At 41.3% G+C, this 27,902-nt stretch overlaps 1 protein-coding gene across 1 annotated transcript; it reads left to right on the forward strand.

The window, feature by feature from the left end:
* The first annotated feature begins 3,414 nt into the window (after positions 1 to 3,414).
* Positions 3,415 to 25,459, forward strand: LOC124254743. The gene is made up of 9 exons (XM_046688587.1): positions 3,415 to 3,554; positions 4,312 to 4,915; positions 16,353 to 16,566; positions 17,698 to 17,987; positions 19,574 to 19,720; positions 20,172 to 20,476; positions 20,805 to 22,100; positions 22,332 to 22,581; positions 23,293 to 25,459. The coding sequence occupies exons 2-9, from the start codon at positions 4,721 to 4,723 to the stop codon at positions 23,782 to 23,784; spliced, it is 3,189 nt and encodes a 1,062-aa protein (XP_046544543.1). The 5' UTR covers positions 3,415 to 3,554; positions 4,312 to 4,720; the 3' UTR covers positions 23,785 to 25,459.
* The last annotated feature ends 2,443 nt before the right edge of the window (positions 25,460 to 27,902 follow it).

The following is a 27,902-nucleotide window of genomic DNA, read 5'->3' on the forward strand; positions in this document are numbered from 1 at the left end:
TTGAATTTTAGTATACTGGGGAAAACATAGAATTGCGACAAAAGATATTTACGTCTTAATTCAATGTAGGCTGGACAGATAAGTAAGAAGTGATATTCATTTTCAATTACGTTTAAGTTACACATTTTGCATGGTTTTATCTGAGCCTGTACCACGCCAGACACCTGCCTGTGTCTGAGGAAAGGACGTCTTATTTCAGTGTATGAAATAAGCCAAAAGTCTAGCCAGATATCAGGGCTGGTAACTTCAAAATGTTTCCAGCCCAAAATGGATTTAACTAGACCAAATATGGTGAATTTACACTAATATGTATGGAACATCTAAAAATTCTACCAGACCATCGGGCTGGCTAGCTGTAAATTTAGACCGTACGTCAGAAATCTAGACCGTCTTGGGCGGTCGGACGGGCCTTATTTCATACAGTACTTATCGGATAACGTGCCCTCAGACCGGCAGCTCGCAGCTTCATTGTGATGGTACTGCAGTTATGGCATGTATACACCATTGTGCTTGGCGCATTCCTAGTACGTGAAACGTGACCGACAGTTTCTGGGGATATGCTCAAATAACTGAATTTGTGGAGGTGCTGAGATGTTGATTTTATCAAAGAATCAACAAACACTTAAAACCAGACATCAACATTCACATTGAAGAACGCGGTTTTACTGTCGTCGCGAATATCTTACATAGAGTATTCAATGATTTCAAAATTCTTTGAACAAAAAAGCGTCTTTCTCCCCCGAGTCATGTTACACATCTCCCCCGTTGTAAGTCACGGACCCGTTGCCCATACACATGTTGTAGGGACCGTCAGGACGTATACAGCAGGAACAGGTCACCTCCATTCTTTCTCCTTTTGAATTCATTCAAAGAAAAAGAAAAATTCGCAGGCGTGACTGACAATATTTTCATCAGGAAGTATAGTCTCGATGATCCCCTAGAATAACAGCCCAGAAACCTGACCCCGACTTGAACGTAACCCTAGAAGGCGTAATCGTTGTCGGTGGTATCTGAGGGCGGACTCCGCTTCTGGAGAGGCCTGCCCTTGACGTCATGGTCAAGGTCATGGTCAATGTCATCATGTAAGGGGGATAAAATGGAAGAGCAAATGACATTTGTTGCATCAGGGGTTATGGTATGGGCGTGGTCGGTGCATGTGTGCATATTGTCAGAAGAGAGGTAACCGTTGTTATTATTTCTGAAGGAAAGGTTCAGTTGAAACACTGTGATGCACGTACACGCACAGGCTGATGGAGGGACAACTTTGCACAGATCTTCCTTTGTTGGACTGTCTCGTCTAGACTCGATTATTTACACGCCGCCGTCATGCAGCTGGAAATTTGCAGCGTTAAACAACAAACAAATCAACAAAACGACTTTGCACAAGGGGAATTCCAGATCAGATCAGAATCCTATACTTGTCCTACAGGTTTACGTTGGACCGATTCCTTGGCACGGGATCCAGACTGAGTATGGTTTTAAGCCGTTTGGACGACTAAACCGATCGAGTGGACAGGCTCAGTGACTCTTGAGTGGATGGCATGATACCCCGACGGTGTGATAGTTGTTTACAACGTCAGTCACTGGATTGCTCGGTCTAGTCTCGATTATTTACAATTATGTAGCTGGAACATGAGCGTCACGCAAAAATCAAACCTCTGACGGGGCAGTACGTGCACATTTTGCACTCTCCTCCCATATATCGTTTTGTATAAAGGCTACAGCATTCAAGGCCTCAGTAGAGCTTCTTTGAAAAAGTACAGCAGAGTTGTGGAGTAAATTTCAATTTATTCGGTGCAATTCCGTGTTTTGACTTGTACCATACGTATCCGTTTCGGTGAAAAAGTTGCCTTGCCCTTGCGTGTGTTTATGACGAGGGCCACCGATGAGGCACTATATGTTCAGTCTTTCGCGAGCACCTGTTATCACTATTTTGATTCATAAACACATGCTCATGATATAGTCCAATCAACAATACTCACTCACTCACTAACAAGTTGTCGCTCTCAGTTACCAACTCTACCACTCCCTCTCTCAAGACCTCTTTGATGTCATCTGATGGGTGTCTGTGTTTCAAGTAACACGGATACGTTACAGGATGCTCCCCTGCATCGCGAATATCCAATCTTCAAGTTATACTCTACAGTTCCTCACTAAGCTTCTGTTACGAGTATTTGATGGTGTTGTTACATCCATGAGTGAACTTCAGCAATTTTCTCATACTTATAGGCTGGGTCCAAGTAAAAGTTTTGTTAGTTTCTTGACATACCTAAGTTGTATAATAACATCGAAAGATACTATCAGAATTGTTATTTCAAAAAGTAATTTAATGTTTAATTGACAAACTTCTTCCGTTTCAATACATCGATAATAATACATAAACGTGATATATTGTGCTGTCGATATAAGATCTCTTATGGTTATAGATATCTCTATATCGCGTACATTAGGACAGGCTGCACTGCTAGCCTAATGTCGGTGGTTCGATCCTCTGGCCCCGTCCGACCACAAGACGCTGTGGTACTTGTTCTTACCCTGACTGACGTTCTGCATGAGGGGATAAAACACGGACTCGTTGACTCGGGGTCAGTATTGCGTGTGTGAGTGAGATATCCATGTTAAAATATTGCTGATAGTGAGATAGGGCAATAAACTGGCATACGCACGCTCGCACGCACACATACACCCACACGCACGCACACACGTTGCTACATTGCAGTGTGCAAAATAGCCCCTGCCCCGCAAGCCCGTGGCTAGTAAAATCCAGTCGGGCCAGTAAATTCTCACAGTCACTGGCCCGACTGGCTAGTGAATTTTCATGGGGTCATAAATATATCACTGTCTTCCACTTGTTAAGTTATAATACACTTTTAAATCATGCAAGATTATGGCCTTATAAATGATGGTATTTTACCTTTTTGTAATCTTTCGCTGAGTTCCTACATTCACATTTCTCGCTAGTGAATTATTTTGTGTGCTAATAACATCCAGGCATACCTAGCCCGACTGGCTAGCAAAATTTGGAAACTATTTCGCACACTGCTCCATTGAATTCGATATTGAAGCGACAGTGACCTTAATTTCCATATCATTCCCCGTCGCCCTCCCCTACCCCCACCGTCGCCCCCACCGATCCATAACATCGTCCCATCGTCATAAATATTTTCCAAGATGGATGTGAATACCATCATATTACATTCGGATATGCATGGCCGCGACAAACAGGTCAACACATTCGCGTGTTTATTCGACCAGGTTTCCCGAAACTAATCAGCGATACCAAATTATCACCATTTACTTTTCATCAGGATAGGTTTCTCAGAAAAGCAATTAAACCGATGCAACAACGCGTTCTTTCACAGAGCTATTTACTTCCGGGTTTTCACTCCGTCTCAGCTAATCACACCAGTCGTAACGTTCCTAAATTTGGACTCGTCCCACAGAGAGCTTGTTGCTGCATTGTCATGATGGTGTATTGTATTACCAGTGAAATACCAACACCACTATATATATCATGACAGCCTGTTCATGCAGCACTACAGGACTTCACGCAGGTAAGACTGCTTCCAGTACGAGAACGATTACAACCTATACATACTATAGGTCCACTGTGTGTTATTGGTTCAACAGTTTTTAACCTGGGAAGAATAAGTTTATATTGTGTGTGGTTGTCGCATATGTATTGAATATCTCCTTAATGTTTTATCTAACCTGATTTTGTTGGCTCCATTGCTAATTTACATTTGGATCAGGGCATTTTAAATAAATACACATATATTGTGTATGTGGTTGTTGCATTTGACTGATTATGGATTAATAGCTGTGACAATGCTCAACATAACTTGATTGTATTTGAAATCTATATTAGGAACAGAATATTTTGAAAGGTTGTCACGGTAGTGGACCAGTATTGACATGAGTTTCAGCTCAGATACACCTCAGTCACGGGTGTTTGATAGTAGTTAGGATAATAGGATTAGTACTAGTTAGTATAGGATTTGAAAGGTTATGTGGGTGTGGTAACACTATGAAGTCATGTTTTAGTTGGGGAACAGTGATGTGATTTTTATAAACACGATAGAAATAGTAATTTTTGAGATATTAACGTCATGTACAAGTGGCTTGCACAATATGACCCACAGGTCATTATCTCTACAGGTGTAAACTTTGAAAGCCCAATCTCCCAATAACCCATACTCCGGCCTGATTAGAGACGCTCCATTTACTGTCATGTATCACACCTGAGAACGCCCCCTTGGTTTTCCCGTCCAAGCTTACATAATCCCACATGTGTTTTCTTTATGATTCCAGACAGAAATGACACAAGACACAACGCAAGCTGTATTGCTGTTCTCTGTGACCAATGCATACCTGAGGTGTACGTTGAGACATTTCACAACCGACGTAGAGGTAGCTGTGAATAGTTTCCAAGTGAATTGAGAACAAACGCAACTTGTAATAGATACGACAGCACACATCCGTGAGCGCTCACAGCCAGTGTGGACGTTCAAAGCAGACGACCCCGTACGTAACGGGCGATAATATATACAGCGTTAAAATACAAGAAATTAGTCAGAAACAGTGAGCAGAATCAACTGAATAGGTACCGCTTGTGTCCTGAACACAGACTTCTGGAACAGACGACAGTGCAGGGCAGACGACAACTGAATGAGACAGCAGTCCGTGTGAGTTGAGGAATTACTCACGTAATCCTGTGACAATGAAGCCAGCCCTTGTAAGGATGCGAAGTGTTACTAGTGACCATGTGAATGACATAGAGGATGTGATCGAACTTATAGAGACAGCAGAAAACCTAAATGTGTCTCTGGAAGGCTGCACATCCCCAGAAGACATGAAGGTCCGCATAATTAGTGGGATGAAGAGGAAAACTAAAAGAAACACACACAGTCTTTGGGTAAGACATGTTTTCTATTCTCTGAAATGGAACCGTTGCAGATGTATCTGGCTATTACTCGCGATATTTTATAAAGGTACTGGTGCGGATGTCTATATATAGTATCATTCTGTTTTAAGCTAAATGGGGTTACGTTTTGCTATTCTGAACCAATAAATCGCAAATTTAATTCTTCTTCCACTACTACTACTACTACTACTACTACTACTACTACTACTACTACTACTGCTACTACTACTACTACTACTACTACTACTACTACTACTACTACTACTACTACTACTTCGTGTCAGAACACTCCCCACTAGCTCCGAGTCACACTCCAGTCAACTTTCAAGTAAAGAAACAGTCTATGAGATTCAGTTTCATGCAGTGAAACCAGAATCTATGGAAGATTATTTAAAGCAGTTCCAGGACGTTCAGGAGCTGTTGAAGAAGAAACAGCTACTGCTACTACTACAACAACTACTACTACTACTACTAGTAGTAGTAGTATTAATACTGTTGCTGCTGCTACGTTGCTGTTGCAGCGGTCTACTGCTACGTCTATTGCTGATGCAATAATTAACTGAGATCACTACAATGACAAACTGTTTCTTCGAAGTTCACGACCAGTCAATGACAACCATTATAGCAACCTTCAACGATTGTGTAACTTGTTTACAATGATAATATCTCAAATACACATAGTGTCACTGCAAGGAAAAAATATGTACTTAACAGATTGTTTTTCTTGTACAAATTACCAAGTACGATAAATGAAACAACTATAAGGCTTGAAATAACACCGAAGCCGCCAATTGTGTAGAAAACCACCTGTGTTCCGAAACTGTAATTGTGCAGAAATGCTAGTATGTACCACAAGAATATGTATGGTGAAAACGCTATAGAACATTGAACATTAAAATTTGTATTTATAGAGTTATAGGAAGCTTTCCAGATGTTAATAGAAAATGCACATCTTTGTCATACAGGAAATTATGTGTTTTCTGGTGATGTTGAGTAGTTGTTAGGTATCAATCATTCAATAACACCCATAAAACCTATTGTAAATGTTCACGTTTGAAACGTCTGGAAAATGGAGTTAACCAAGAGATCTGGAAATCTCTCCTAAATGTCCCATCCATACCATACCAACCTGTGGGCTTAAACGAGACAGAATAAATGTTACTTGGGACAACATGATATATATTTCACTTTTAGTCTCTTACTGTGTAAATACATTAAATATCTAACATTGGTGACTGAATCTAGTAATCGGTACTGAATTAATTAAACGTTTATGTTCATAATATTGATGACTCACTTCCGTTTTGTACTTCTGTTTTACAGAATCCAGTTCAAACCTGTTTGTTATAGCTTTTATAAGAATGTATACGTGTATGTATTGTTGTTATAAAATGGATGGAAATGTAACCAAAAAGTGGAGAGAGAAAAAAAGGAATGTATACTTCATTAAGCAAATGAAATCTTCGCCAGCATGTTTCGTGTGTCCTTTCAATATCGTGCTCATAGTTTACACATCTGAAAAGAAATATATCTTATTTGAACAGCATATATTCGAGGGTTCAGCAATATCTAACTGAAAAGCAAAAATTGATCAATGCGAAATAAAAACGCTCGGATAGCAAACATGCGACAACAGTTATTACGTATCTCCTAAATGTATCTCCTAAATGTTCCAACAGCAGGAAAACACAGCAGTTAGACCACAGTTATAATTACTACTTGAAAAGGCATATTGTATGTCATTCATATTGTCAACTGACGGAATTAAATCTAATTTTTATTTTAGTAGACAGTTGGAGACCAAATGCTAAATGACTCATATTTGTAACAATGAGTATTGCATTGTTCAGAACAATGTCTACCTCAAAAGCTTGACTAAGATGATAAGCAGCTGAATGATGTGTTTGCCTTTCTGCTTTACGTCAAATATTGTTTGCCCTGTATGTAGAATAATAGAAATATGACACTCCCCCCTTGGTAGGGGTGCATGGAATTTAATCGTCTCTTATATTTATTTTATTACATACAGTTCATACAAACCACCAGGTACCTGCAACTCCATTACCCACCACTTGCAATACAAGAGGTCGATATTTCAAGCATTTGGATGTGCCGTCTTCGTTTCGTCTAGGGTTATGACAGAACAGTTTTGATGATATTTCTTTTTTGGAAAACACATATTAGCATACAGTTAAACGTACAGACATTTCTATCAGGCCGTCAGTTAGAGACCCTGAAATGATAAGGAGGAAAAATATCACCCTGTCACTTCCCTCGCCTCGATGTATATCCCCGCCAGGATAAGGTGTCATTTCTATGTGCTGGAGATTGCTTTTAAGCCTACTCTGAATGTGTTTTTGTATTCTAATTGTATAGTGAGAGAACTTGGGGATTCTTCAGTGTCCATGTTTACCGATCTGTTTCCTTACGCGTATAAATCAGATTTTCTGCTCAAAAGGAATAACTCAAAAGAAGTGAATTTATAGAAACGTATATCTTAAGCTTCAGGTACTTAGCATGTATTACTAGACAGGTCGACGGTGTTAATAGTGATAATCATACCTTCAAAGGTACGTTGGACTTCCACATACCTTTATACTGAAAGATAAACCGGTAACAGTACGTCAGTTGCCATTGACTATTACAGTCTCCTACAGTGCAACTAACTCGGATGGTACCCCCATTTGGTTTGCAGTTGCTTCGGTCGGCTAACATCACAGGAGGAAATATGTGGAATTTATAATGACCTAAATTCTTATTGCAAGTGAATATGCAATGTTCATATTGTCCCATAAGGGTTATGGTAATCACAGATATAATTGAAGTAATATAGAGTAGATGTTTAACCTGACCGTAAACCGTCTTGAATCTTATGATTTATTGGTAACGTGTATCTTAAAGTAGAAGATCCGGGTTAGAATTGGTCTTCAGTAACCCATGCTTGTCGTAAGAGGCAACTAACGGATCGGGTGGTCAGGCTCGCTGACTTGGTTGACACATGTCAACGTATCCCAATTGTGTAGATCGGTGCCCATGTGGTTGATCACTGGATTGTCTGGTCCAGACTCGATTATTTACAGACCGCCGCCACATATCCTGAATATTGCTGAGTGCAGCGTAAAACAACAAACCAACCAACCAACCAACTTAACGTTGAGACACAAACACATCAACAGAAAGCCAAGTCTGTTTAATCTTGGACAGTATGGTGTCTGCGGGGTCTATGTGTAATGTTGCGTCGGGTTAGTTACCGCAACACGGGTACGAACTTACCTTCGAAAAACGCTGGCATGGGTGCCTCCCATCTGCATCATACCCAGTCACGCACGCATTGTTCAGGTGTCTGTGGTGACACTTAACTTGTGATCTTGTATCAGAGTGACTTTGTCACATGCCGACCGTATCATTTACATACCCTGATGGCAGGGAGAGTTTCGGCTGGCCAACCAGCACATGTTTCTTTATTATTGTTTTTCACGTGCCGTGGGCATGTAATACTCTCTGAAAAGGGCACTGATGTGTTTGGTCGATGTCTTTTGCTTCGATTAAGTTTGAACTTCTAAAGATAAATAATAAACATTTCATTATGAAGTTTTCGTGGTCGTCGGATAAATATATTTGGCAAGAAAACAAAATGCAAAAAACAACATTTCAATAACCATAATATGTGGTCATCAACATCATTTTGTAATAGCTGTGAGCATGTTGTACTGTCTGTATAAAGCATTGATGTGTTTCTTGACGATAATGCCCTCACAGTGCAATGGGAGTAAAATAGGGACGATAATGCCTCACAGTGCAATGGGAGTAAAATAGGGACGATAATGCCTCACAGTGCAATGGGAGTAAAATAGGGACGATAATGCCTCACAGTGCAATGGAAGTAAAATAGGGACGATAATGCCTCACAGTGCAATGTAATGCCTCACAGTTCAATGGGAGTAAAATAGGGACGATAATGCCTCACAGTGCAATGGAAGTAAAATAGGGACGATAATGCCTCACAGTGCAATGGAAGTAAAATAGGGACGATAATGCCTCACAGTGCAATGGGAGTAAAATAGGGACGATAATGCCTCACAGTGCAATGGAAGTAAAATAGGGACGATAATGCCCTCACAGTGCAATGGGAATAATGTAAAATAGGGACGATAATGCCTCACAGATAATGCCTCACAAATGGGAGTAAAATAGGGACGATAATGCCTCAAGGGAGTAAAATAGGGACGATAATGCCTCACAGTCACAGTGCAATGGGAGTAAAATAGGGACGATAATGCCTCACAGTGCAATGGAAGTAAAATAGGGACGATAATGCCTCACAGTGCAATGGGAGTAAAATAGGGACGATAATGCCTCACAGTGCAATGGGAGTAAAATAGGGACGATAATGCCTCACAGTGCAATGGAAGTAAAATAGGGACGATAATGCCTCACAGTGCAATGGAAGTAAAATAGGGACGATAATGCCTCACAGTGCAATGGAAGTAAAATAGGGACGATAATGCCTCACAGTGCAATGGGAGTAAAATAGGGATAATGATAATGCCTCACAGTGCAATGGGAGTAAAATAGGGACGATAATGCCTCACAGTGCAATGGGAGTAAAATAGGGACGATAATGCCTCACAGTGCAATGGAAGTAAAATAGGGACGATAATGCCTCACAGTGCAATGGGAGTAAAATAGGGACGATAATGCCTCACAGTGCAATGGGAGTAAAATAGGGACGATAATGCCTCACAGTGCAATGGGAGTAAAATAGGGATGATAATGCCTCACAGTGCAATGGGAGTAAAATAGGGACGATAATGCCTCACAGTGCAATGGGAGTAAAATAGGGACGATAATGCCTCACAGTGCAATGGGAGTAAAATAGGGACGATAATGCCTCACAGTGCAATGGGAGTAAAATAGGGACGATAATGCCTCACAGTGCAATGGGAGTAAAATAGGGACGATAATGCCTCACAGTGCAATGGAAGTAAAATAGGGACGATAATGCCTCACAGTGCAATGGAAGTAAAATAGGGACGATAATGCCTCACAGTGCAATGGGAGTAAAATAGGGACGATAATGCCTCACAGTGCAATGGGAAGTAAAATAGGGACGATAATGCCTCACAGTGCAATGGGAGTAAAATAGGGACGATAATGCCTCACAGTGCAATGGAAGTAAAATAGGGACGATAATGCCTCACAGTGCAATGGGAGTAAAATAGGGACGATAATGCCTCACAGTGCAATGGGAGTAAAATAGGGACGATAATGCCTCACAGTGGAATGGGAGTAAAATAGGGACGATAATGCCTCACAGTGCAATGGGAGTAAAATAGGGACGATAATGCCTCACAGTGCAATGGGAGTAAAATAGGACGTAAAATAGGGACGATAATGCCTCACAGTGCAAATGGGGGGTAAAGTAAGAAATAGGGACGATAATGCCTCACAGTGCAATGGGAGTAAAATAGGGAAAATAGGGATGATAATGCCTCACAGTGCAATGGGAGTAAAATAGGGACGATAATGCCTCACAGTGCAATGGGAGTAAAATAGGGACGATAATGCCTCACAGTGCAATGGGAGTAAAATAGGGATGATAATGCCTCACAGTGCAATGGGAGTAAAATAGGGACGATAATGCCTCACAGTGCAATGGGAAAATAGGGATGATAATGCCTCACAGTGCAATGGAAGTAAAATAGGGACGATAATGCCTCACAGTGCAATGGGAGTAAAATAGGGACGATAATGCCTCACAGTGCAATGGGGGTAAAATAGGGACGATAATGCCTCACAGTTCAATGGGAGTAAAATAGGGACGATAATGCCTCACAGTGTAATGGGAGTAAAATAGGGATGATAATGCAAAGTGCAATGTAAAATACAGTGGACAATGCCTCACAGTAATGGATGATAATGCCTCACAGTGCAATGGGAGTAAAATAGGGATGATAATGCCCAGTCACATAATGCCTCAATGGAAGTAAAATAGTAATGCCTCACAGTGCAATGCAATGTGGGAGTAAAATAGGGACAATGATAATGCCTGGAAGTAAAAATGGAAGTAGGGACGATAATGCCTCACAGTGCAATGGAAGTAAAATAGGGACGATAATGCCTCACAGTCACATAATGCCTCAGCAATGGGGAGTAAAATAGGGACGATAATGCCTCACAGTGCAATGGGAGTAAAATAGGGACGATAATGCCTCACAGTGGGAGTAAAAAATAGGGACGATAATGCCTCACAGTGCAATGGAATGTGAGTAAAATAGGGACGATAATGCCTCAGTGCAGTGCAATGGAGTGGCCTCACAGTGCAATGGGAAAAATAGGGACGATAATGCCTCACAGTGCAATGGGAGTAAAATAGGGACGATAATGCCTCACAGTGCAATGGGAGTAAAATAGGGACGATAATGCCTCACAGTGCAATGGGAGTAAAATAGGGACGATAATGCCTCACAGTGCAATGGGAGTAAAATAGGGACGATAATGCCTCACAGTGCAATGGGAGTAAAATAGGGACGATAATGCCTCACAGTGCAATGGAAGTAAAATAGGGACGATAATGCCTCACAGTGCAATGGGGAGTAAAATAGGGACGATAATGCCTCACAGTGCAATGGGAGTAAAATAGGGACGATAATGCCTCACAGTGCAATGGGAAGTAAAATAGGGATGATAATGCCTCACAGTGCAATGGGAGTAAAATAGGGACGATAATGCCTCACAGTGCAATGGGAGTAAAATAGGGACGATAATGCCTCACAGTGCAATGGGAGTAAAATAGGGATGATAATGCCTCACAGTGCAATGGGAGTAAAATAGGGACGATAATGCCTCACAGTGCAATGGGAGACAAAATAGGGACGATAATGCCCCACAGTGCAATGGGAGTAAAATAGGGACGATAATGCCTCAGAGTGCAATGGGAGTGAAATAGGGATGATAATGCCTCACAGTGCAATGGGAGTAAAATAGGGACGATAATGCCTCACAGTGCAATGGGAGTAAAATAGGGACGATAATGCCTCACAGTGCAATGGGAGTAAAATAGGGACGATAATGCCTCACAGTGCAATGGAGTAAAATAATGACGATAATGCCTCAGAGTGCAATGGAAGTAAAATAGGGACGATAATGCCTCACAGTGCAATGGAAGTAAAATAGGGACGATAATGCCTCACAGTGCAATGGGAGTAAAATAGGGACGATAATGCCTCACAGTGCAATGGGAGTGAAATAGGGACGATAATGCCTCACAGTGCAATGGAAGTAAAATAGGGACGATAATGCCTCAGTGTGCAATTCAAGTAAAATAGGGACGATAATGCCTCACAGTGCAATGGGAAGTAAAATAGGGACGATAATGCCTCACAGTGCAATGGGAGTAAAATAGGGACGATAATGCCTCACAGTGCAATGGGAGTAAAATAGGGACGATAATGCCTTACAGTGCAATGGGAGTAAAATAGGGACGATAATGCCTCACAGTGCAATTGAAGTAAAATAGGGACGATAATGCCTCACAGTTTAATGGGAGTGAAATAGGAATGATAATGCCTCACAGTGCAATGGGAGTAAAATAGGGACGATAATGCCTCACAGTGCAATGGGAGTAAAATAGGGACGATAATGCCTCACAGTTGCAATGGGAGTAAAATAGGGACGATAATGCACCACAGTGCAATGGGAGTGAAATAGGGACGATAATGCCTCACAGTGCAATGGGAGTGAAATAGGGATGATAATCCCTCACAGTGCAATGGGAGTAAAATAGGGACGATAATGCCTCACAGTGCAATGGGAGTAAAATAGGGAATGATAATGCCTCACAGTGCAATGGGAGTGAAATAGGGATGATAATGCCTCACAGTGCAATGGGAGTAAAATAGGGACAATAATGCCTCACAGTTCAATGGGAGTAAAATAGAGACGATAATGCCTCACAGTGCAATGGGAGTAAAATAGAGATGATAATGCCTCACAGAAAAACAGTGACGACACCCGGTGTTAGCGAGAGGTAAGTATGTCCTGCCTTACCGGTAGCACCCGTCACTCACAAGAAAAATCTCTGCTGAAAGAGGAGTCCTGTGCGGCTATTGCTCGATTCCGGTTACATCATAATCATCTGTTCTGGTGGCAGTTTGTTGAAAAAACTAGATATGTGGTAAACGAGAAAATATGAAGTACCCACGTATGGCGGCGGTGTTGCTTAGTTTCAAGGGTCGTCTTCGTCGTCAATTTAAACATCAGAGAATGACATAAAGGTAGATCACCAGCACGTCGCCAGTCCCATACAAAGTATGACGTCTCACATACGTGAAGTCTGAATCTTGCTGCGGAAAATTTACATTATCTTTTGTTATTTTCTCGCCTGATGTAAAACCCCTGGCGATGTTCCTACATGCTTGCATAATTTAAATATCTCACTATAACAGAGTTTACGCTCATAGTTACATCATGAACACAAAATGTCATTTTAATAACATATCTTCATGATGGGTCATTTCTGTATTTCGACATCTCGCTTGTGTTCAGTACGATCCTAGGGGCTATTCTTGGGCCAAACGTAATCTGTTAAATTCGGGTTTCTGTAGAAGTCTGAGTTGTCTAGTGTATCACCGTATCACGATGACATGAATCTACTTTGCCTATTCTGTAATGTATGTTAATGTTTAATACTTTTAAATTATTTTTGAAGGAATACCCTTTGGAAATATGGAAACTGTTGGTTTTGTTGATTCAATGCAAAAGCAGTTATGTTTGATTGAACGATGTTACTCACATGTTCGTCACAGGTTAAAACCGGTCTACAACAACCCATGCTGTTCGTAAGAGGCGACTAACGGGATCGGATGGTCAGACTCCCAATAACGTAGATCGATGCTCATGATGTTGACCACTGGATGGTCAGGCTCCCAATAACGTAGATCGATGCTTGTGGTGTTGACCACCGGATGGTCTGGCTCCCAATAACGTAGATCGATGGATGGTCTGGCTCCCAATGTAGATCGACCACTTGACCACTGGATGGTCAGGCTCCCAATAACGTAGATCGATGCTCATGATGTTGACCACTGGATGGTCAGGCTCCCAATAACGTAGATCGATGCTCATGATGTTGACCACTGGATGGTAAGGCTCCCAATAACGTAGATCGATGCTCATGATGTTGACCACTGGATGGTAAGGCTCCCAATAACGTAGATCGATGCTCATGATGTTGACCACTGGATGGTGTGGCTCCCAATAACGTAGATCGATGCTCATGATGTTGACCACTGGATGGTCAGGCTCCCAATAACGTAGATCGATGCTCATGATGTTGACCACTGGATGGTCTGGCTCCCAATAACGTAGATCGATGCTCATGATGTTGACCACTGGATGGTGAGACTCCCAATAACGTAGATCGATGCTCATGATGTTGACCACTGGATGGTGAGACTGGTAGATCGATGTCTGATGCCTGGCTCCCAATAACGTAGATCGATGCTCATGATGTTGACCACTGGATGGTGAGACTCCCAATAACGTAGATCGATGTTGATCACTGGATGGTCTGGCTCCCAATAACGTAGATCGATGCTCATGATGTTGACCACTGGATGGTCAGGCTCCAAATAACGTAGATCGATGCTCATGATGTTGACCACTGGGTGGTCAGGCTCCCAATAACGTAGATCGATGCTCACGATGTCGACCACTGGATGGTAAGGCTCCCAATAACGTAGATCGATGCTCATGATGTTGACCACTGGGTGGTCTGGCTCCCAATAACGTAGATCGATGCTCATGATGTTGACCACCGGATGGTGTGGCTCCCAATAACGTAGATCGATGCTAATGATGTTGACCACTGGGTGGTCAGGCTCCCAATAACGTTGATCGATGCTCATGATGTTGACCACTGGGTGGTCTGGCTCCAAATAACGTATATCGATGCTCATGATGTTGACCACTGGGTGGTAAGGCTCCCAATAACGTAGATCGATGCTCACGATGTCGACCACTGGATGGTAAGGCTCCCAATAACGTAGATCGATGCTCATGATGTTGACCACTGGGTGGTCAGGCTCCCAATAACGTAGATCGATGCTCATGATGTTGACCACCGGATGGTGTGGCTCCCAATAACGTAGATCGATGCTCATGATGTTGACCACTGGATGGTGAGACTCCCAATAACGTAGATCGATGCTCATGATGTTGACCACTGGATGGTGAGACTCCCAATAACGTAGATCGATGTTGATCACTGGATGGTCTGGCTCCCAATAACGTAGATCGATGCTCATGATGTTGACCACTGGATGGTCTGGCTCCCAATAACGTAGATCGATGCTCATGATGTTGACCACTGGATGGTGACTCCCAATAACGTAGATCGATGCTCATGATGTTGACCACTGGATGGTGAGACTCCCAATAACGTAGATCGATGTTGATCACTGGATGGTCTGGCTCCCAATAACGTAGCTCGATGCTCATGATGATGACCACTGGATGGCCTGGCTCCCAATAACGTAGATCGATGCTCATGATGTTGACCACTGGGTGGTCAGGCTTCCAATAACGTAGATCGATGCTCATGATGTTGACCACTGGATGGTCTGAACTCAATTATTTACATATTTATATTAAATTGAGAGTGTATTTTTAAAAGCTGCTAAATGTATGTACATGTATTACAAGTATGTGCTTACATGTCCACGAATAACTAATCTGTGTGCCTCGGTACCTGAACGACTACACTGTGCAACCCATACATAAATCAAACATGTATAAATTCTTGTTCTTCTGAGTTACACTATGCATGAAATTTGTGGCCCCTTCACAAAGAGCTGCTGGTTTACGGTCTGTTAGAGAGCAAGGATACTTGGCAATCTAAATTGATAATGAGCCGGCTTTGAAGTGAGAGTATTTTTGAGAAAGACACTGAAAATGACTCATCTACTTTATGATCTAACGATTTAATTGGTCTAAAATGTTTGAAAAGAAAACCGACACCGAAGACTTCCTGATTCTCAACACGTGACAAGATAATGATGTGTGTTGTTAAAACCGGCAGCTTCGCTTTCTTTCACATCACCGGACTCAAAAGATATTTTAACTGTTAACGTTGTGAAATGAAATCAGTATTTAAGATACTGCAGATGAATGTGAATAAATTCCTCTGTTGATGAATAATTAACTATCGGGAACAATACATCTCTCAAAACAATAATCGATTCGATAATAGAATATTTCTTTGTTGTTTGGGGGGTTAAGCCGGGGATGGGAATGTGGTGTCTATTTTGTTTTCTTTTCTGGATATTTAAAATTTACAAATGTCTTTTAAAACAAGTCATAACTTTTATCATTGTACAGAATTATTCTCTTCTTTGTATGTACGTAGACAAATGATTCTGCGTTACAGAATGACGAAAGACTGGAAAAAATGAGAGCCGAAAATGAACAAAAACGAGAGGCCCTTATAAATATCATCAACTGCGTGTCAAACAGCCTGTGCGATAGTCTGAACCATCTGAACAACATCTTCAGACAAGAAGGTTCAGATACTGACTTGTCCCAGCACTTCCTCAAGCGAATGCGTGATTTACGCAGTGGGGTGTGCAACGTCCTTATTGCCGGTAGGTTAGTTAAACTACGTACAGTCTTCCCGTTGTGTGGGGCATGTTTTCTCAAAATTCCTTACCTTCTCCTTACAGGGAGGGGTGGGTAGCCTAGTGGGTAAAGCGTTCGCTCGTCACGCCGAAGACGTGTTCGATACCCTTCATGGGTACAATATAAGAAGCCCATTTCTGATTTTTCCCCTCCGTGATATTGCTGGAATATTGCCGAAAGCGGCGTAAAATAAACTCACTCACTCACCTCCCTGCAACTCAAGCAATAGTGATATATCAATAGAATTGTGAGAGTCGACATGTGATTTTGTCTCCGCTCATAAATGACAAATAAATAAATATAAAAGCGTCTTCTTTCAAATGACAATATCCTGTCTATTTTGAATAAGTGAACTGACAAAGTGACAATATTCTGTATTGGGATGTTGTTGCCCCGTCATCAGACTCGCCCCGATACAGAGTTACACCCCTTACACGCCGATAAATCTGACTGTTGTATGTATGTCTGTCAGCACCATACCTGGCGCTAATGTCTCACTAAAGTCGTAATCGTACGTATCCTACGTATCCTACGTATGTCCTGACCGCCTCCGTGGTGTAGTGGTTAGAGCATCCGCCCAGAGAGCGGAAGGTCGCGGGTTCGATCCCCGACCGCGTCATACCAAAAAGACGTTAAAATATGGTACTTGTTGGTCCCTGCCTGGCGCTCGGCATTAATGGGTACAACAAGGACTGGTCGACTGGGAATCAGTATAATGTGTCTGGGTGGGGTATTAATGCTTCACTGCGGCTTGGTATCTCAGTGGGCTAGCACTATAAAACCAGCTTAAGTCTGGGCTAGTACAAGCAGCCACACATACACTTACACACGCATGCACGTCGTCATATGAGCGAAATATTCTCAAGCACGACGTTAAACCTAATTCCACCACCACCACGTATGTCCTCCAACTTAAAGATGCAAGTGAAACACTGTCTCACCCAACATACACAACACTAAAATGTCCAAACTATGTCCTCCCTAAATACTCCATAAAAGAACTTTAATGTAAGGAAAAAGTAATATTTATTCATGTTTGAAAACTTATTCGTGTCGACGGATAATCCCAGCTAATGTCAAGGAGAATATTTTTCCAGGACAAACCAACGCGGGGAAGAGCACCCTGCTGAACCTCCTCCTGGGGATAGACATCCTGCCGAAGAGCATCCTGAGCTGTACATCCAGCATCTGCAAACTGAGGTACTCCACCACCTACCAGGTGGTAGTCGTCCACGGTGACGGTAGACAAGAACAGAGGAGCTTCGAGAACCACCACGCGACCAGAGCCTTCCTGGATGGAACCGTGGCCGTTCAACAGGAGGAGGCAAGAGAAGCTGGGTCGTCCTTCCAGGAAGTCCATGTCCTTCTGCCAGCTGATATTCTCAAGGTAGTTGCACAAAACATGCCACAGATTTTTCTCAAAAAACAACAATAAAACCTCGTAGATCTGTACCTCACCGATCTTAGTTAAAGTGCCCGGAACAACGAATACTTTCAAATAATTAATCATAGTGAGTATTATGATATTTTTTGTATGTATTTAAAAGTATGCTGATGTATTTGTCCGTTAAAAGGGGTTAGTGAATTAACGAGGTCAGGATTAATGAGGTTTCGGTCTTTATTAATCAGTGATGATCATTGATTCCTGTCAGGTCGGATGTGTTTCCTTTACCCCGTACATCGTTGTTTGTTTCTGAAGACTTAATAACCTATAACACCAGTGTCTTGAGAGCTGAATAAGTTGGGGATCTGGACTTGTTGCTTGCAATAGTGAGGCTTAATGTCACCATCTACCTTTATCGATCGTGTTCATGGACAGCAGTGACTTTGATGGAATATTGATTGCTGCCTCTATTAACAACATTTAGATTCACTATTCTATTGCGACCTCTACTGACTTCATGTCTCATCTCATACCTACGTTGAAACAGCCGAATAGTTCAATATAGCAATATAGGTGAGATATAGCTAGCAAAAAATCTTCGAAATCGAGTTATATGAGGTTATGCCAAATGTACTCTCTCGTCAAAACTTAGATTATATTTTCAATTCATAACAGGAAAATAATAATATTTATAATCTAATGGAGGGTGTTCGGTGCAATAAAGCAATCTGATAAACTTGGTATCCAAATCTAATAACTAATCAAATTACGTCAATCCACGAACTACTTTCACAAAACTACATACACGCCATGAGAATCCTTAAACGTTTTAACATTTCATTGATGACGTCGTCGCGAGTTTAAATTGTTTGTAAAAAGATATGGTGGCCCCATTCTCAAAATTGGAGATTATATAAGAATTGATGACAGAGGTTCTGGAGTCGTTACTGCAGTAATTGACTTTGGAAAACATGAAACTGAGTACTTCGTTCAAATTGAAGGTACGGATTATGAGGCACGACTGACAGGCAATCGTCTAAGAAAGGTACCAACCAAGGATTACGATCTATCGATCACAATACAGACGACGAATCGATTCCGTCAGGTATCAGAAACTGATATTGATGAGTTGATTATCCGCAATGAAAATAGAAACACTCCCAAGAAAACCCTGCCTGATTTTGTTGTTCTTTTTGGACAGAAAGATATTATTTGAAACAAGAGTTATGTTTGCATTGTATTAGGAACTAGTCACAACCATATGCCGCCGTCATGAACGACCTTCACCTTGGTGTACCGCTAAGTATTCTTACGCGAATGCTCGATTTTCTTCATATAAATTCACGTACAATTTGCTTCTTTTTTAAGAGTAATTTTAAGAATGACATTATATGATAAACACATTATTAACCTCGTGTGTTTCCGTATCATTAATATCATATATCAGGAATAAAAATTATGTATTATGCGAGCCTTTAGGATTTTTATTCCCAATAGATGATATTAATGATACGGAAACACGCGAGGTTAATAATCTCTATATCCCCACTGTATCCATGTTTGCATTTGTGGCACATGTGTTTTTCCAGTGTGGTGTTACCATCATCGACAGTCCTGGGTTTGGGGAGAACGAGGCCATGGACACGGTGGTGCGAAACTTTGTTTCAACCAATCACGTCGCAGCTTTCATCTACATCATCAAAACAGACAGCAGTGGCGGGATTCAAGAGGACCGGGTAAATATACACAATTATTTTCCTGAACTTGTTATTTTGACAACTACATGGAACCCAAACGTGTTGTGATGCAGAGGGTCGAAGCTATCAATCAGTGCCAATTCAATACATTAAAAAGCAATATTATCTTTCCTTTTGGTGGAAATCCGTATTGATCGATTTAAAGTTAATTGTAGAGGGGCGGTGTGTTGTGTATAGTGTTCCCTCGTCACACCCAAGGCCCGGTTTTTCGATTCCCCACTTGGTGTCAGTGTGTGAAGCCCATTTCTGGTGTCCCCACAGTGATGGAATCTTGCTACAAGCGGCGTAAAACCTTACTAACTCATTAATAAGATGTGAGTGAAAACAGACACCAGTTGTTACTAAACTTAACTATTTTCTTTTCATTTGCTAACCCTGGTTTATTTTTGTCTCTGTCGTATATTTCAATAGGGTTTCCCTTTTCTCACAGTTAATACGGTTCCTCAAAAGCGTCCTCTACATAAAAAATGACCACCAAGATGAGAGTCACTACTTCAATCCGAAAGCAGCCATGTTTGTCTGTAACCGTTGGGACCTCATTGACGATGAGGATAAAGCCAAGGTCAAGGAAAACGCTCTCAACAAGCTCCGAGGCGTTTGGCCAAAACTCGAAGACAAACAAGTTTGTTTCTCTTCCTCTAAGTCCCCGGACAGTGACCAGTTGAATACACTGTTACAAGGTTTGGATGAGCTGTTTCAGCTGGCCAAACAGGTTGACATCACAAACTCTTATTGGTAAGATATTTCGTTTATTCTTTTCAATTCTTAATTGCCTTTTAAGGAAAGGTCGTTGAAAACATGAGCTCCCAATAGCCATATTTTCGTGTTGAATCTGGGATAGTATACACGTGGATGTCTGACGATGTCGCTTATAAATATTCAATTAGAGATAATCGCAAACACGAGTTATACTTAGTACAAACGTGTTTATCATGTCATTGTCGTACTTTCAAAATAGCAAATCATATTTTCAGTTTCCATAAACTCTCAAACATTGTCATGGCTGTCATGAAGACGAATAATTTGCATCCCATACAGAAATGTGAATCTTTGTATATTTCAGTTGGTTGAAACACATCGTGAAGGAATGTGCATTCTACTTGAGAGCAATCGTCACACAAACCAACCAAACAGAGAGAGATCTGCGGAGTACTTTGGGTCACGCCACTGAAAAACTTGGCACTCTTCAATCTGAAGCTGACAGTATTGTTGCAAGCCTGAAAGAAGAACTCCAGAGAGACCCTCAGATATTTTCCGGTAAGCTGAGGAAATACTTGGAATCACAAGAGATGAAGAGGCACCTTAACGCCTCACAGTGGGACGTTGAGGATCTTCCTGGCCTTCAGGCCTCCAGAGAAGATGCTTCCAATAAGACGATACAAAGAGAGAGAGATGCTGTCATCATTCAGAGGATTATTGACATCCTTGACGAATCTGATTTAACCCAGGACTTTGTGTCAGACTTTGTGGAAAAGATGAGGTCGAAATTATATGAAAAGATGAGCGCTCTTGGAGAGAAAATGGAGAGTATAACCAACGAGCTGAAGGATTCAACTCAGTCACATGCCTCTGTTAGTTCTTATGACTTTGGTTTTGAGGATTCGAACACAGAGACATTCAGAATACTACTCGCAAGACGCCTCAGTAGTTCGTTTACTGAGAGAGTAAGGACATTTGTCGAAACAGAGCCATCGAGTGCAGTGCCCCTTGTAGACTTTTCCAAAGCCATTGTAAGAACAGTAGTTGATGCAATAGATAACATTGATCGTTTAGTGCACAGGTCAAACAATTCAAGACGAGGGTCACTTTTAAAAGATTCTGATCCAATGACATGGATGTCAAAAAGGGCAAAAAAGATTGCGAAAAACATCGCAAAAGATGACACGATTACAATGAGACTGATAAGCAGATACACAGGGAGGATTGTGAAAGAAATAGACAGGGTCGCGCTCCATGTTCCAAAGTTTGTGAAAAACATTGAAGCACTGATTGTCGAGATCACCGATCTTGGTTCGAGAACTCAGCTCACGAAGAACGACCTTCAGAAGACAATGGAGGATCTGGAAATGCAGAAGGAACGTGTGAGGGGATTTGGTTACATGTACGTCAAAGAAATCATGCCAGATGACATTATGATGCAGTTTGATGACCCTAGAATCCGCAATTCTACGACAGTAAAAGTGGACTTCGGCGACAGCCGAGATGGAGATGAAAAGCCGGTGTTCGTGTCACAGGTGTTGTGGTCACGATTTCAGAAGGGCACTCTTTCTATAGATGATACTTCCGAGTCCATCACCACTAAATACTATATCCAACAGCCTGCAGATGATAACCTCTTCAGGGAGATCGCAAAGCTTAGGTGATAATTTGTTTGTTTTGCAAATTAAGCGAGTTGGTGAAACTTGGTGGGGTCTTTTTTACAAAAATATATAAAAAACCAAACGGTCAGTCCCCTCTACAGCCTTTCATATGATTCAACCTTTCAATTTGTACTTGACCATCATTACTCAATACATTTTCACATAAAACTAAGGTACAGTGTACAAATTTGAACCAACACTGTTGTTTACCTAACCATTGACGTTTTCAGATGCCTGGACAGCAGTTCATCAATTGCCACATTCATTGGAATGACTCGTGTTGAGTCTCTGGCTGCCTTCATCTTTCTTGACACCCTCTCTCCAGCAAAAACATACCTGACAAGGCCAATCACAGACACCGGGTGCCCCTACAAACTGAAGGATGTTGTTCCCATGCTGCTGAATGGCATTGTCGAGGGACTTGAGAACATCCATGCGAATGGACTGGTGCACATGGAACTCAGCGCTGACACAGTCATGGTACGAAAACGTTTGTCATGTTCTTTCTTTGAGAGGCATTTTAGAAGTTGTATAGATGAAGGAAAACAAAGTTCAAAGATAGTCAACTTCATTATTGTTGCTCCAAAAGATGGCATGGTCAGGGTTGGCTTGGGTGTGGTCGGCTATGGCGGATTTGGAGTCTTTCTTCTGGACTGAAGTAATGTGTTCTTTAATTTGTAGTGGGAGAGGGCGGGACTTTCCACCTATATAAGAGTCTCCACATTGGCAATTGATCTGGTAGACTACTCCTGTGGGGTCTTCTTTAGGTGTGGATGGGGGGTTTGCCTGTGGCTTGGAGGGGGTTTTGGGTGGACTTTCTGGAACAGAACGTAATACCTGCTTGGTGCTGAAATAGTCGTCATGTTGGACAAGTATTTTTTACAAATCATCCTAAAGGTAGATAATCTTCACTTTGTCAATTCAATTTCCATGGACGTGACGACTGAGCATGAATTATCGGCATAATTCAGATATGTTCCCATCAGAAGACTTTAATTCATTCTGTGTGGAAAATACACTCAGTTTATACACATTTCTTTAAGCAGATCGGTTGTTGAGTTGATATCAAACCTTTAAGTTATAAGTTTTGTTTGTTTTCAAAAGGGGGAAATTGTTGGATAACAGTGAAGCCTAAACAAACATGACAGCGAGTATATTACGTATAGAATAATGGTTGGTTTTTATTAACAGGTGAATTCCTCTGGAGATGTTAAACTAAGCAACATGTGCCTACCACGTCAAGCTAAGTTCCCGGAGGATCGAGACGTTATACAAGCTGGTGACTTCACCTGCCTGAGCCCGGAGGTCCTCCGTGGAGAGCTGTACACCAAGGAAGCAGATGTGTACAGTTTCGGCCTGTTGATCTACGAAATCATGCAACCAAACAGACCATACAAGACTCAGCGATCGATGTCCTTGGCAGACTTCATCGAGCAGTTAAATCCAGCCACCATGTTAGTGATGCCTGATCGAGATACGTCAAAGGCTCTCTTTGAGCTGATGTACGGGTGTGTCGTTGTGGGTGCCAATGAAAGACTATCAGTGGCTGAAATTGGCCATTTCACCCGTTATCTTGAAGATGAAGATGCTTTCAAGTCCTTGGATTTCGTAAGATGTCATGGAGGACCAAGGAGACCGAGTGCTTTGTGGGCAACAAATGCTTCTTTAGGATTTCGATCTTGAGGTACACTTGAAAATCCCAAGAACTGTTTTTGAGACTGCATGAGAGGCTATTGGAGTAATTATGATGGAATGTATAAATTGGGACTGGTATGGCTGAACACTTCAACTGTCATGACGTTAGAACTACTAACAAGAACGAAGCAGGCGACATGTTTGACTTGTGATTTTGGTGATGAGGAGATTCTATAATACAGACAAACACAGTTGTTATTAGAATGCTTCGAGTTATCCGAGGTTCTACACAACTGGAAAATGATGACTGAACAAGGAATGTACACGGCCTCTGCTTCTATTTTGAGTTCACGTAGTCGCCACAACTACAATGTATGTTTGAGTGTATCTTTGTCATAGAAAGCGATGCCTAGGGCCTTGCTTGGTGTTCCTAACCGAGGTTCTCTATAATCCTGACGACTTCTAGTCCATGTTTTGTGTGTTTATGAGTGTTAAACCTGAATGTTAAGCATTGCTTGAGTAAGAATGAATGTTTGGAAGGATGTTTAACTTGGTGACATAGTCCATGTATCATTTCTATTAATTCTATAGAAATATTTCATGGGATATCGGTTGCTTAGGATATGAATTGGATGAGTCGAAAGACGTTTTGTCGCTTTTGCTCTTATGAAGGATATGTACACTATTCTACCGTGCAATAGTTTAACAAGAAGCAAAAAGCGCCAACGTTATGGTAAATACCATATGTTTGTATTTGTGTACCTATACAATTGACTGTCAACTCGGACAGTGTTAAATCACAATAATGAGAGTCACGAATGTGTGAATGAAATATTTAGAACTGAGTGCATAGCATGCAATATGCACATAAACAGGATATATTTATCACAACACTATAACTAATTTATTCTTATTATCATTACTAAACAACTAAAACAAATTCCTGACAGGAGGATAGCATGTATGCATCATATATCAACGACCTGTACAACTTGTACAGGTACAATGTATAAATCTGTATTATAAATAAACACCCATTGACTTGCAACTTCGGCAATGGGATCATTCCTGGAGTTACGTCCCCCTTGACCGCTTGGCGCGCTGCGGTACTTGCGATCCAACAGCCGTCATATGCTGATATTGGTGTATGGCATTTTGCTGGACATGAAGACATGTAAATATTGAACTGTAATATTGTAAAATTATGTGATATGATGCGTACAAATGGAACTGTACATTGTATATATTTGGTTAGTCAAACCTCACCATAACGTGGTATCCTGAGAAACTATATAAGAATGTTCAGAGCTTACAGACCTACAGTGGTGCTGCTACGATGTGTGGTGAGACGGTGATATCGTTGAGGCTGTGGATACGGTTGCGTGTCCTATACATACACGTGTGATACAAAACAGTAAATTATGGAAAAATTATTATAAACTGTGAATAGCCGAAAGTACATAATGTGACGGGCGGTACCGGTCCTTACCCTTTTAGCGAACACCTGGTGTCATTAGCGATTTTCAGTGATCCAATCACAGTTTCCACAGCTAATTTTAAAACGAATTGTTTCTGGAGACTTGGAGTTCGTTTGCAATGACGTTTACTATTTGATTCTTTGTCAAGTAAGTCAGCATGCGAATGGCTTCCTGTTCCTGTATGCATGTAAATCTATTTATGACAGATCTCACGAAGAAGCTTCAAAATAAAGTATGATGCTATATGGCTGGGCTTATTTTTCATCAACACAAATTGGCTCTCTCTCTCTCTCTCTCTCTCTCTCTCTCTCTCTCTCTCTCTCTCTCTCTCTCTCTCTCTCTCTCTCTCTCTCTCTCTCTCTCTCTCTCTCTCTCTCTCTCTCTCTCTCTCTCTCTCTCTCTCTCTCTCTCTCTCAGAATCATGCGATTTACTGTTGAAGAGCGGTAGCCTAATGGTTCAAGTGCTCATTCGTAACGCCAACGACCCGAGTTCAAATCCCAACAAGGGTACAATAGTTTCCGGCGTCCCCAGTGATTAGGAGGGAATATTGCTTGCAAACGGCTTACATGAATGGGTGTGAGTATGGTTTTGCGCCGCTTTTAGCAATATTCCAGTAATACAACAGAAGGGGACACCAGAATTAGGCTCCACACATTGTACCCATGTAGGGAATCGAACCCGGGTCGTGGACACTTTAACCATTAGGCTACCCGACCGCCCTGCAGAAGGTTTGGTGCCATACCCACTCTCTGACTACTCTTGTACACACGTAATAGATCTGCATGATGATGAAGAAACGGTGAAACATATTCTTTCTTTGAAACCACTTGTAATTATCCATATGTATTTATTTCCTAGTGACAGCTGATGTAGCCTAGTGGTTAGATCGTTCGCTCCACACGCCAGAAACCGGGTTCGAATCACCCCGATTCACACTGGGTGCATGTGAAGCCCAATCTGATGTCCCTTGGGATATTGCTGAAATATTCTCAAAAGCGGCGTAAAACCATACTCACTCACCCACTCTGCAAGACACCCGAGTGGCGTGTGGAATGCAAAACGTTCCCTCTCCCACCTGACCGTCATTCTGTATATACGCTTAACACTGAGAGTGCTTAGCTCCGCCAGATTGTCATTGTGAATAATATGCACTGTCAGGTGTAATGTTAATTTATTTTGTAGCTTAATTATGTGGCTAGGTGTACAGTTACGGGCCAGTGTCAGTTCTTGGAAAGCGCTGTCAACACGTGTGACAATCTCATTGGCTGACAGCCTCACCGCCAGTATAAGGTGCGCGGTTTGGAAACCTGACTCCCACGTGAGTACAATGTGTCAAGACCATTTCTGGTGTCCCCCGCCGTGATAGATAGATAGATAGATAGATAGATAGATAGATAGATAGATAGATAGATAGATAGATAGATAGATAGATAGATAGATAGATAGATAGATAGATAGATAGATAGATAGATAGATAGATAGATAGATAGATAGATAGATAGATAGATAGATAGATAGATAGATGTTTATTTACGTCTCGCCTCAACATGGTACAAAAACAGCTAAGTACATAAACACAATATCACCGTAAAAAGTTGAGCCATTCCATATGGAATTATGTGAGACACTTGAGCTAAAAAACTATACAGAGTATAATATGTGAATATTACAAATACAAAAAATAGAGAGTACAATTTACATTAAGAAGATATATACAAATTTGCAGTGCGCTTTTTAAGAATATTAAGGCAGGTTTGGGCGGATAAACACGATACATCTGGACAAGATAGAATAAAACTAACTTTTTCAACATCCCCCAGATTTAAAAAAAAAATCTAAAAGACTTGTACATTTAGATAAAAGTTCCTCGCTCCTCAGCATACAAATGACAATGCAATAAAACATGACACTCATCTTCAATAAAATCTTTACAGTAAAAGCAAATTCTTTCAGTTAAAGCACAACCAACGTAACGGCCAGTTTATGAACAAAGCTAGTGCTTTTCTCATAGAACGCGACATATTACAATTAACATAAAATTCACTGCCAAAATCCAACTTAAAAGTACAGTACGAGCGTAACTTATTACCTCCCCTACCAGTTACACTACCAACATGTAAAAGGTCCTGTTTCCATTTATAAACGAAGTCGCTAAAAACAACCTCTGTAACTTTTGAAAGTACAAAAGGAATATGGTACACAACGTTGATATCCTTAAAATGATCCAGTTTTAAAGCCGACAACTTCTTACAAACTCTAAAATTCCAATTCCGCTTATATCTTAACGCTAAATCATGACTCCATCCAAATATCTTACTTGTAACTCGATTAAGCTCTAAATGACAGAGACGTCTGAAAAACCTCGACACACTCCTCCACTGATTTACAACTGTAGGGTACCAGCCCATATCTCCGATAACAGCATTATTAGGAGCAAACTTACGCAGACCCAGAAAAACACCGCATAGCTCTGTTATGAACAGCATTAATACAGGAGAAACTATAAGTACCCAATATTGCACAACCATAATCAATAGTAGCCCATGCCATAGAGTGATATAACTTAGAGTAAGTTTGAAATTGCATACCGCCTAAAAGCTAATACTTGGTTATAAGTAAACCTAAAGCCCTGCTAGCTGAACTCGCTACCGCTTTAGCCATGAGACCATAATCTACATGTTCTGATA

Source organism: Haliotis rubra, unplaced genomic scaffold (genome assembly GCF_003918875.1).
Source record: "Haliotis rubra isolate DU_JTF1 unplaced genomic scaffold, ASM391887v1 Scf58, whole genome shotgun sequence".
Classification (NCBI taxonomy): domain Eukaryota; kingdom Metazoa; phylum Mollusca; class Gastropoda; order Lepetellida; family Haliotidae; genus Haliotis; species Haliotis rubra.

Bases quoted from the DNA above. Each gene is read 5' to 3' on its own strand.
- LOC124254743 (XM_046688587.1), top strand. From the start codon at position 4,721: ATGAAGCCAGCCCTTGTAAGGATGCGAAGTGTTACTAGTGACCATGTG. The intron at 17,988-19,573 runs GTAGTTGCACAA...GTGTTTTTCCAG, and splicing joins TGCCAGCTGATATTCTCAAG to TGTGGTGTTACCATCATCGA. The intron at 20,477-20,804 runs GTAAGATATTTC...TGTATATTTCAG, and splicing joins GACATCACAAACTCTTATTG to TTGGTTGAAACACATCGTGA.